This window comes from Colobus angolensis, unplaced genomic scaffold, assembly GCF_000951035.1.
Source record: "Colobus angolensis palliatus isolate OR3802 unplaced genomic scaffold, Cang.pa_1.0 Scaffold362, whole genome shotgun sequence".
Taxonomy (NCBI): domain Eukaryota; kingdom Metazoa; phylum Chordata; class Mammalia; order Primates; family Cercopithecidae; genus Colobus; species Colobus angolensis.
The window spans coordinates 1,013,782-1,025,995 of NW_012116955.1; the positions used below are offsets into that span (position 1 = coordinate 1,013,782).

General features: G+C 39.6%; 1 protein-coding gene across 5 annotated transcripts in view; it reads left to right on the top strand.

Moving 5' to 3' along the window:
* The window catches only part of MRAP2 (melanocortin 2 receptor accessory protein 2), a 57,634-nt gene that overhangs the window by 26,403 nt on the left and 19,017 nt on the right, over positions 1 to 12,214 (top strand). For all 5 annotated transcript variants that reach the window (XM_011953488.1, XM_011953489.1, XM_011953487.1 and 2 more), the window contains exon 3: positions 6,322 to 6,421. In XM_011953488.1, the coding sequence (XP_011808878.1) occupies positions 6,322 to 6,421 (100 nt within the window). The remainder of the gene's footprint in view (positions 1 to 6,321; positions 6,422 to 12,214) is intronic.

Genomic DNA, 12,214 nt, shown 5'->3' on the forward strand with positions numbered 1-12,214 from the left:
AAAGTATAATAAAAAAAAAAAAAAAAAAGAAAGTGTTTTCATTCCTTTAATTATTTCCTGGCTGCTTCTATCCTGACCTGTTTTGGCATTCATGATCTCTTGCACCAGCTTGGTGCTCTTTTGTAAGAAGGGCTTTCTATTTTTGTTCCTTTAGCAAAAATCATTAACTAAACCACATGTCCTTTACCCCTTAAGTGAGTAGTAATAATTAAATACTTTCACTCTTTCCTTTATTGACATCTACTCAGTATTTCTTTGTGGAAAAAAGGCACATGGCATTCATTAAGGTATGCTGTCATTGATTATCTGATAGAAGGCTGTTAGGTGTGAAATCACCCTCCTTAATTTACTTAAATTCTTTAATATGTTGTTTTTCTAGGATAACTTTTATGTAAAGACAATTGCTTGTTCTGAATTATAGTGGAAATCAAAATGACTGGGAAATTGCCACATATTTTCTTGAAATGTGGGCTTTTACAGCTTGGTGACATCAACTTTATTTTTGTGTCAGCTTGCTCCTGTCTCTTTTCCTTAGTTTAAGAGGCACAGAAGACAGGCCTACTGCTATAATTTTGGTTGGTACATCTCCAGAGACAATTGAATAAAACCTTTTTTGAGGATATTTCGTTCTAGAAATAATTATAGCTGGAAAATTTCCTCAGAAACATAGGCAGAGGTGTGACTCATTCTTTCCTTACTTACACTACCTACTATACCATTAATAACAACTGCTTTTGTTAATTTTAATATTCACATCAAGATAAAACAAAAATACCTGAATACTTACTGTTCTGATATAAGAGAGCTGATAAGTAGAAGCCCTTAGCTTCAGAAACCGGACAATATGTGAGACACATTGATAACAAAAAACAAACAAACACAAAACCCCAGATATACAAGAAAGTGAAAAGATCACATCAACTGTTGAAATGTGTGCTTTGGTACAGTCTCTTTCATTTAAAAATGCTGTGATTCTGACCTTCAATTATGACTCCTTGTTTTGCTGGGCAAAATACAAAGCCAATTAGATGCAGATTCAAAAGAACAGAAGCCCGACATTTCAAGGGGAAGCACTCATTGAGGACAGGAATGACCATAACAGTTATCTTTATTTGCCCTACCTGTAATGGATCATATTTGGCAACAATAGCTCCATCTTTAGACTAAGTTCCTCTGCTGAAATTAAGATTCCTACCTTCAAAGCGTGTTTCATCTGAGAAACACCCTCAGATGGTCATTGATAATTCTTGTGCCATTGGTTTTGATCCCATATTAAACCTCATCATATATCAGAAGTGGACATGTATCTTATACAAATTTGGCACCAACAGAGTGGAAATTTATTTATTCATTCATTCAATATCTATTTATTGAGCACCTGTTATGTGTGGTACTATTTTAAGCACTGGAGAGACAACAGTGAACTGAAAAGGCAAAAATATTTCCTCCTATAGAGCTTGCATTCTAGTGGGAGAGACAGACAATAAATAGTTAAATATATAATGTCAGATGGCAATATAAAAGGATAAATAGAGTGAGGGGAAAGGAATGTGGAGTGTGGAGGTGACAGTATAGATAGAGTGGCCATGGAAAGCCTTACTGAGAAGGAGAGATTTGATAAAAGACCTGAAGGAAGTGAGAGATTGAGCTGTAATATATCTCGGGGAAAAACATTCCAGCGAAGAATCCTTGGCAGGAGTGAACTGGATCACGCAAGGAACAAGGAGGCCAGCGTGATACCAAGGGAGTGATAAGAGGCAGAACAGCAGGAAATGAAGTCAGAGAGGCTATGGGGACATGGACATGGTCGGGGGGCTTAGAGGTCATGCTAAGGACTTTGCTTGGCCTTTTACTGTGAGCAGTTACTTGAGGGTCTGGAGCAGAGGAGTGCCATCTGGCTTAGGTTTCAACACATCACTTTGCAACTGGGGAGTGAAAGGCAAGAAATTAGAAGCAGAGACCATTCACGAGGCCTTTGCCATAGTCCAGGCAGCTGATGATGGTGGCTTGGAGCCAGGTAGGGAGAGTGAAGTGGTGAGAAATGCATACATTCTGAATATTTTTAAAAGATGGATCTGGCAAGATTTGCCAATGGATTGGCAGTGTGTGTAAGAGAAAGAAGAGTCAAGAATGATTTCAAGATTTGTGACCTGAGTAACTGGCAGGATGGAATTGCCTTTAACAAATTGGGAAGAGTATGGGAGAAGGAGGTTTCAGAGAGGAACGCCAGGAGCTCCATTTTGGACTTGTTAAATTGAGACACCTATCATATCCAGGAGGACAAGAGAGGAGAGGGTAGGGGGAAGCTGTAGACTTGAGAGTCATCAGCATGTAAATAGTATGCGTTCAAAGCCAAGAGGCTGGATAAGTGAGTGTAGATAGAAAACTGAAGAGTCCAAAGCTGAGCCCTGGGCACGCTTGTGTTTTGAAGTTGGAGGGTTGCATAGCAGTATAGGTGCCTGAGAGGAATGTGCAGAAAGTAGGAAGAGAACTGGGCAATTTTGGTTTTCTGGATGCCAACTGAAAAAAGGGTTGCAAAGACAGTCTGTGTCAAATGCTGCTATTAGGTCAAGTTAATTGAAGACTGAGATTTGACCATTGGATTTATAATGTAGAAGTTACTGGCAATGATTTGAAAAGCAGTTTTAGTGGGGTGCTGGGGGTAAAAGGTTGATGGAATTGGTTCAAGAAAAAATGAGAGGAGAGGAATTGGGGACAGCATGTACAGACAAATCTCTCAAGTGTCTTGCTATAAAGGGAAGGAGAGGAATGGGTCATCTATGAAGGGCGTGGCTGGGTGAGACAAGGTATTCTTAAAGCAGCAGAAGCAAAAGCTGATGAGTCAATGAGTGGACAATCACATTTTAGCAGGACCACTCTGACCGCTGTGTTGAGAAAAAACTGAAGGAATATCCTCTTAATATGAGGCATCAGTGGTGGCCAAATCCATGCTTTTTTATGTGCCGCCTTGCAGATATCAGACCTATGCATGGATGAGTCAGCAAGAAGCCAGGTTATTAGGATGAGAAACAGAGCTAGAGCTTGCAAAAACTTGGAGTAAGACAGTAGAGACAAGTGTGAGAACATCACTGTTGGCTCTTTGCCAGGAATTCGTATCACAGAATTGACCCTACTGCCTTAGGAACCAAAAGTGGTGTGAGGACAGTGTCAGGAACCCTCTCTTTCAAGTGAAATATTAACCCTTGTTTTTCATATAACCACGAAATGGGAAGTTCACCATTTATTCTCAAGAGGTGGAGAGGAGGGCAAGTTGGATGGAGTAGTTAACCTAGTCCTACCCTAGAATGGGAAGGAAAAAAATCATGTCAGCTTTCAGCTCTCTTGTTCCATTCCATTCCCTAAAGGTTAGATTAAGGGGGGTTACTTTATTATGACACATTCCATTTGCAATTCCCCTGGGCAATTGTTCTACCCATTTACAATAGTAGTCTCCAAGTATCTCAGTGTCTAGACAGGACAGACTGTGGTAGCTTGGCTGTGGTGGAAGCTCCTTTGGAAGGCTTCTTTTGACTTTCTTAACCATCTAGCCACATTGGAGCTTTGCTCTGTATAAAACTTTATTCTGACTTCTTCCCAGAAAAGGACGCTTTTGGGAAGACAAGGGGCTCCACTTTTCCCATCTTACTGTAGTGCCTATGCCCATGAAGCTTAACATGTGAATAAAACTTCAGGAGAGTTTGGATATTTCTGGGATGAGATGGGGATCTCTGACATTTCTTGTAAGAGGCTCAGGGTGAGAAAGTCCCCTGGGGATGGGTCATAGGGCAGAAGATGAGGTTGGGGGAAATTAGTGGAAATAACTTGAGGAAGCTAAATTTTGTTCAAAGTGGAATGTGAATAAGCAGAGCTACTTAAAGCATATTGCCATGGAAAATATAGATGCCGCATTATTAAAGAAATGTTTGAAAATGCTGTTGGATCATGAGGATTCTCAGATTCTACCCACAGCCTGCCTCTCCCCAACATTGTCCCCGCCTGACTTCTCTGAAGGCTGTAGCCCTCCCATGCTTCACATTATTGCTGCTTTTTGATTAGCTCCCTGGGGCACTTAGAAGGGCAGAGGGAAGGGGGACTGGGCTGAGTTGAGGGTACACTTTACTCCGCCTCCAGGAGTCAGTCCACCATTTGCAGTGTGAAAGCTGTCCTTAGGGGAACACCTTCCTAGTACACAGATTTGAAAAATGTCAATCAACATGATTCAATTCTAAACCGAAGATTTAAATATAGCATTGGTGTATAATTTTAGAATTTGCTTTTGCTATGCAGGCAGTTGATAAAGTACAGTGCAGGGAACTGTTATTTAACTGTACAATGTGTCTTCATAGTCCACGCCTAGATAGTTGAGATTTTATTGTTTCATGTTAGTTGTACCTCAGTACGTATGGTGTTTGGTATTCGTCCTTGCCTTTTTTTATGCCTCATTTCTCACTATATTAAAAGGCAAAGTATACAATTTCTATTTCTTTGGCATTTAAGGTTAGACACATTAGTTTTTCAGAGTGCCGAATACACATTGTTAACCTCTAGGCAATAGTATGTGGAGGATGAAAGTATGAATTATGCAGAGTAAATTGTTAATCTGATTTCTTCACTTTGGAAAAAGTGCTACACATACATAATTTAATTAGAATAAAGCTTTGCATTTAAACACATTTGATATTTAAACTCCAATCACTTATTTTTAGAAAATTGCTAAGCATCCTTAATGTATTTCCACATAGATAAGCTTCTTAGTATAGGCCAAAAAATGTAGAATGATTCAACTCTGTTGTGTCCTAGATTTGAGGCCCTGCTGTGCATATACCAAGTTCTGTAGACAATCCAATCTAACCCTGAACCTAGAGATAAAGAATTGTGATTGTTATCCAAGATAGGACCAAGGAGAGCCCTGTTTAGGGAAGTACAAACAAAAATGTTATTGGGTTCAAAGGAGGGAGAGAGCACATCAATTATGGAAATTAGATGAGGCTTGGTAGATACTGTAGCAGATGGACTTGGAAGGATGGATACACTTTCATTAGCTCCAGGTTGGGAAAAGTTGTTCCAGGCAGGTAGTGGTCAGAGCCCTGGTAAGGTGTGGCTGTGAGGAAGCCGTGGCTAAGGTTACGGTAAATACAGGCACACAGTGTCCCCTGGTATGATTGGAAACACATGGTTTTTAAAGTGAGGTAAATTGGGAGAAAATGACAATTCTAATGACAGTGGCCAGCACCTGTGGTGTACCGTTTTCTCAGCTGTCAGACATTGTATAAGGTGCTTTACATATGGAATCTCTTTTAATCTGGAAAAGTGGGTCAGTCCTGTTTTTGTTGGAGAGCTTTTCACGAAAGAGCAATATCATGAGGGCTGTGATTAAAGCAGATTTGTACAGAAATAAAGCACAGGGAAAGGCAGAAGGCAGAGAGAGCACTCAAGAGGCTGTCTGTATGTTCTCTGCAAGAAGTAATGACAGCCTGAATTATTCCATGATGAACATAAGTGAGAATGCAAAGTTGCTACCTAATTGAGCTGCTAACCAATAGAGTTGCTGAACTAAAATTTGGCCCAAGAAGGCCTCCATATTTGCATACTTGCATTCTTAGGTATGAGCTGTGACCTAGCTTACTAGGTAAGCAAACTGAAAACCTAGTGAATGCTTCCATAACAATAGCTGAGTCTCAGCTAATCATGCAGCTACACTTTAGGCACTCACAGGCAGACAGCTGTTCAAATGGTGTTCAAATCCAGCTGTTTCCATACCTTGTTTCTTTTTTCTGTACATCATTTTCCTTTTACTGTCCCTAAATCTTAACCAGCCATGAGGCAGACCAGAGTCTCTCTGAATCTGTTCTGATTCTGGGAGCTTCCCGGTTCAAGAATTTTGTTTCCCTTGCACAGTTAATATCTGTTAAATTTAATTTGTCTAAAGGTTTTCTTTTAACACTAGGAATCCAAATGCACTTAAAACTTGAGTTGGTAGTGTGCTAAACATTTTATTTTCTAACTCAAAACACATTAGTGGAATCTTGAGGCCCTAGATGACCTATGCTCTGGCCTAGGTTCCTTCCTTGAGATATGGAAACCGTGAGTCAATGAGGCCTAAATCCCTTCATGCTATCTGAGACAGAAACCTGGAGGCAGAGCAGACTCTTCCTTCCCCGTCATCCTTGCCATCTTATCAATCTCCAGCCAACTGCGGATCAGACTGTTGATTTCCTTTCATGTTTCATGTACCAAAGCTTCTCCAAGAAGCTCTGATTCTTGAATGTTCAAGTTTTAAACTACTGTGAAATACTAATCGCAGTATTAACTGTCTTGCAGATTCCATTGTGATTGGATTTTGGGTTGGTCTTGCAGTCTTCGTGATTTTTATGTTTTTTGTGCTGACCTTGCTGACCAAGACAGGAGCCCCACACCAAGAGTAAGTTTGGGCTGTTCCTAAATGTCTCTTAAGCCTCACAGGAGACAGAGTAAATGGAAACTACTACACAGGGATGGAGGTGCTTCCAGTGGATGAAGAGAAGGGGGTGGTTATGGATTTGCTGTCTGAACCCAGATGCCTGTGGATTGGATCCAACTATTCTCCTGCTTTTTGTTTCTTGCGTCTTGGGCTTATTTTCAAGCGGACTTTTATGAAATTGGGTTTCTTGGTCCTTTCCTACAGTCTTAATGATGATGTGGGGCCTGATTTTTACATTGAAATGTTTATTAATTACAATGTATTTTATCCATATTCCCAAAAGGATTTAGATGATTCACCATATTAAAAACAGTGGAAAAGATAATGGCAAAATAGGATGAAAACCAGTTTTAAAAATTATTTCAAGAAGCAGAGTAATAGTTGTTCCTGGATACTCAACTCAATTAACTATTGACAATGATTAATAAATTTAACAGAGTTTTCTTGAAACTAGGATACAAAGGCCAACACTGTGGTTTACATAATTCTCATAACATGGTAGGACTTATGATGATGCTACACTTTGGATTGAAGTATTACATGAGTGCTTAAAGAACATTGAGAAACATCAAAAAGCATTTGTTCACTAATGGCTTGTAAAAAATTCAGAAATATCTTAAAGGATTTATATATTTTATACCAAATTTTTAATAAAAGGGAAAACAGAGAATATTCAATACCTTATTAGTCAGCACCAGCAGGCAACAGTAATTAAAAGAGTTTTTGGCTGGTATGGTGGCTCCAGCCTGTAATCCCAGCACTTTGGGAGACCAAGGCAGGCAGATCAGTTGAGTCCAGGAGTTCGAGACCAGCCTGGCTATGGTGAAACCCTGTCTCTATTAAAAATACAAAAAATTAGCAGGGTGTGGTGGAGGGTACCTGTAATCCTAGCTACCTGGGAGGCTGAGGCACAAGAATCACTTGAACCCAGGACGCGGAGGTTGCAGTGAGCCAAGGTCGTACCACCGCACTACAGCCTGGGCAACAGAGCCAGACTCTGTCTTAAAAAAAAAAAAAAAAGTTTTTGATAAAGGGGCTGTTCAGAAGTTATGGACAGGGAAGACAGCAACTACACAGGCTCATGCAGGACAGCAAGGCTGGCAACACTGAGGAGCAGCCATCTTAGATCCCAGGAAGCAAGGGGTGGGGCCACAACTAGAACCTGCGAGTCTGCTGAGAGTAGCTGTGACTTTGGGCTGAGGGGCACAGCTAGTCCAGTGTGACCTCTTAGGGAAGGAGCCTCAAAGTGAAGACCAATACCTCAGTCTTCTCCCTCCTTCCCATTTCTCACCATTGCTCCCCACTGGCTGAACACAGCCAGCAGCCAGAGGCTGCATCAAAGGCCATTTTCCCATGCACAGAGCATGACGGGAGGGTGGGAGAGACCTGGGAGAGTGGATAGAAGAATTTTCACAGGAATCTTGGCATTTTTATATTCAGTATCTTATTTTTGCTTCACAGCCGGGGAGCAGCTCTCTTTCGTGGTTGTGTCTCATCATAGCCTCCAGCATCTGTTGTTCACTCTTCAGCCTGCACTTCAACTATGACAAATGCCTGTGCAAAGGGAACAGTTCTTGCCATCACTCAGCTATTTGTAGATATCAGGGGCTAGAAAGAAAAATGTAAACACAGCCAGGTGCGGTGGTGGCTCATGCCTGCAATCCCAACACTTTGGGAGGTGGAATTGAGAGGATTGCTTGAGCTCAGGAGTTTGAGACCAGCCTGGGCAACATGGCAAACCCCTGTCTCTACAAAAAATACAAAAATCAGCCAGGCATGGTGGTGCACACCTGTAGTCCCAGCTACTCAGGAGGCTAAGGTGGGAGGATCACTTGAACCCAGGAAGTTAAGGCTGCAGTGAGCTGTGATTGTGCTGCTGCACTACAGCCTGGATGACAGAGTAAGACCCTGTCTCAAAAAAAAAAAAAAAAGTAAACACAAACATTTTAAATGAAAGGAAAACATCATTTTTATTGACGCATTTGGAGACATATGGCTGAGAATCTATTTAACAGCCACTAAAAAGACACGAGCTTTCCTTTTTCTCTCTTCATGTCATTGTAAATATTTGCACATGCTTCACTTCTATTACATTGGCCCGGGGAATTTGAAAATATGGTATGGGTTACAAGAGGGGTAAGAAAAGCCTAGAATAAACTCAGATTAAGGCACAACTCATAGAGTGGTCAGGGATTAATAATACCCTGTTATCTTCCTTTTCCTCAAAAGAACCAATGGATTTTTGTGGGTTATTGAGATAGATGTGTGTGATGTAGAAGGCAGGAGATTTTAGGACTAGGAAGACTAGCACAAAATAGAATGTGACTTTCTGTGATGGTTAACTTTATGTGTTAACAATTCTAGATGTTTCTGTGAAGGTATTTCTTAGTTGAGGGTACCATTTATCAGTACTCTTTGGGTTAAGCAGATTACCCTCCATGCTGCGAGTGGGCCTTATCCAGTCAGCTGAAGGCCTTAGGAGAACAAAGACTGACCTCCTCAAGCCAAAAGGGATCTACCAGGACACTGCCTTTGGACTGTCCCCACCCTGCCAGCCCACTCTGCGGATTTTGGACTTGCTGGCCCCCCAAATTTCACGAGGCAATTCCTTAAAATAAAACTCTGTCTTTATACACACACACACATTGTGTTGGTTCTGTTTTCTCTGGAGATCCCTGACTAATCATCACTTCTGTGTGGTGTCATGGCAACCCTGGGTAGTTGAGACTTGCCTTTTAGTCTTCCAGTTGGCAGTTCACTTTTGCCGCTAGACGGTCTCTCTTTGATGGTTGTTCTGAACAATGCTCAATCACAGAACAGAGGTCATTGTAACCCTGAATGCTTCTAACAAGGTAAAGGAAAAATAACTTTTTTCAACATTTAAGAAAATAATGGATCTTCCCTCAGGACCACATTTTGAATGCTTCTGTACACAGTCTGACACAGCATAAGATACGGCATTTGGTTGCAGTATTTAATAATAGAAAAGTGAAAGAATCAGACATGTGGAAAAACATTGAAATAAATCTGTTATAAAGGCTTTTAGGTCTTAACAAACTTGTTATTTGTTTGTCAGGAATTTTCTTCTTAAGTGGACATTTTTTTTTCCATATAGCCAATATTAATAGAAAACAACTAATTTTAAGTTTGCCTGTGATAATTAGGGTGTGGGGGGAAGGACAATACAACATTGAAAATAATAAGAGCCATTTTTTTGATGCCAGGGTCAACTAATTACTTTATATCTCACCAAGTCCTCACAAGAAGATGAAGTAAATTCCATGTGTTACCACATTACAGATAAGAAACATGAGGCTAAGACACTTGTCTAAGGCTTCACAGGTTAAAGAAAAAATGTGGAGTCAAACCTCAAACTAAAGTCTCTTCAGTGCTGAAGTTCCTGTCATTAACCACTACACTATCTCAGATTGGCAATTTTTAATCTCTTCCTTCTATTAAACCAAAGATGTTAGCAAGCAACCAGATTTGTTATTTTTTCCGTAAGTTACTGGGGTACAGGTGGTATTTGGTTACATAAGGAAGTTCCTTAGTGGTGATTTGTGAAATATTGGTGCACCCATCACCCAAGCAGTATATGCTATACCGTATCGGTAGTCTTTTATCCCTCACCCCCTCCCACTCTTCCCCCCAAGTCCCCACAGTCCATTGTTTCATTCTTATGCCTTTGTATCCTCATAGCTCCCACATTTTCAATTCCTGAGTTACTTCACTTAGAATAACAGTCTCCAGTCTCATCCAGGTTGCTGCAAATACTGTTAATTCATTCCTTTTTATGGTTGAGTAATGTCCCACCATATATACATATATATGTATATACATATATATGCAAAATATATACAAAATGTGCATACAAAATATATACATATGTATGTATACACATATGTACATATACATATACCAACAATATGTGTATTTTTTTGTTCCATATGAATTTTAGAATTATTTTTGCTAATTCTGTGAAGAATGATGGTGGTATTTTGATGGAGATTGCATTGAATTTGTAGATTGCATTTGGTAGTATAGTCATTTTCATGATACTGATTCTATCCATCCATGAGCATGGGATGTGTTTTCATGTGTTTGTTTTATCTATAATTTCTTTTGATGTATATATCACAGTTTCTTTATCCACTTGTCGATTGATGGGCATTTGGGTTGGTTTCACGATTTTGCAATTGTGAATTGTGCTGCTATAAACATGTGTCTGCAAGTATCTTTTTCATACAATGACTTCTTTTCCTCTGGGTTGATACCTGGTAGTGGGATTGCTGTATCAATGGTAGATCCACTTTTAGTTCTTTCGGGAAACTCCACACTGTTTCCCATAGTGGCTGTACTAGTTTACATTCCCATTTGCAGTGTAGAAGTGTTCCCTGATCACTGCATCCATGCCGACATTTACTGATTTTTGATTTTTTGATTATGGCCATTCTTGCAGGAGTAAAGTGATAATGCATTGTGGCTTTGATTTGCATTTTCCCTGATCACTAGTGATGTTAAGCATTTTTTCATATATCTGTTGGCCATTTGTGTATCTTCTTTTGAGAATTGTGTATTCATGTTTTTAGCCCACTTTTGGATGGAATTGTTTGTTTGTTTTTTCTTACTGATTTGTTTGAGTTCGTTGTAGATTCTGGATATTAGTCCTTTGTCAGATGTATAGATTGTGAAGATTTTCTCCCACTTTATGGGTTGTCTGTTTATTCTGCCGACTGTTCCTTTTGCCATGCAAAAGCTTTTTAGTTTAATTAAGTTCCAACTATTTATCTTTGTTTTTATTGCATTTGCTTTCGGGTTCTTGGTCATGAAATCCTTGCCTAAGCCAACATCTAGAAGCATTTTTCCAATGTTATCTTCTAGAATTTTTACCATTTCAGGTCTTAGATTTAACTCCTTAATCCATCTTGAGTTGATTTTTGTATAAGGTGAGAGATAAGGACCCAGTTTCATTCTTTTACCTGTGGCTAGCCAATTATCCCAGCGCCATTTGTTGAAAAGGGTGTCCTTTCCCCACTTTATGTTTTTGTTTGATTTGTTGAAGATCAGTTGGCTGTAAGTGGGTTTATTTCTGGATTCTCTGTTCTGTTCCATTGACCTATGTGCCTATGTATATACTAGTACCACACTGTTTTGGTGACTATGGCCTTATAGTATAGTTTGAAACCAGGTGGTATGATGCCTCCAGGTTTATTCTTTTTGCTTAGTCTGCTTTGGCTATGCAAGCTCTTTTTTTGTTCCATATGAATTTTAGAATTTTTTTTGCTAATTCTGTGAAGAATGATGGTGGTATTTTGATGGAGATTGCATTGAATTTGTAGATTACATTTGACAGTATAGTCATTTTCACAATATTGATTCTATCCATTCATGAGCATGGGATGTGTTTTCATGTGTTTGTTTTATCTATGATTTCTTTCAGCAGTGTTTTGTAGTTTTCCTTGTAGAGGTCTTTCGACTCCTTTGTTAGAAGGAGTTTTCTTAAGTTTTTTGTTTGTTTGTTTGTTTTTTGGGTTTTTTGCAGCTATTGTAAAAGGGGTTAAATTCTTGATTTGATTCTCCGCTTGGTCGCTGTTGGTGTGTAGAAGAGCTAGTGATTTGTGTACATTAATCTTGTATCTGGAAACTTTGCTGAATTCTTTTTTTTTTCTTTTTTTTTTCTTTTTTTTTTTTGAGATGGAGTCTCGCTCTGTCACCCAGGCTGCATGCAGTGCAGTGGCGTGATCTCAGCTCACT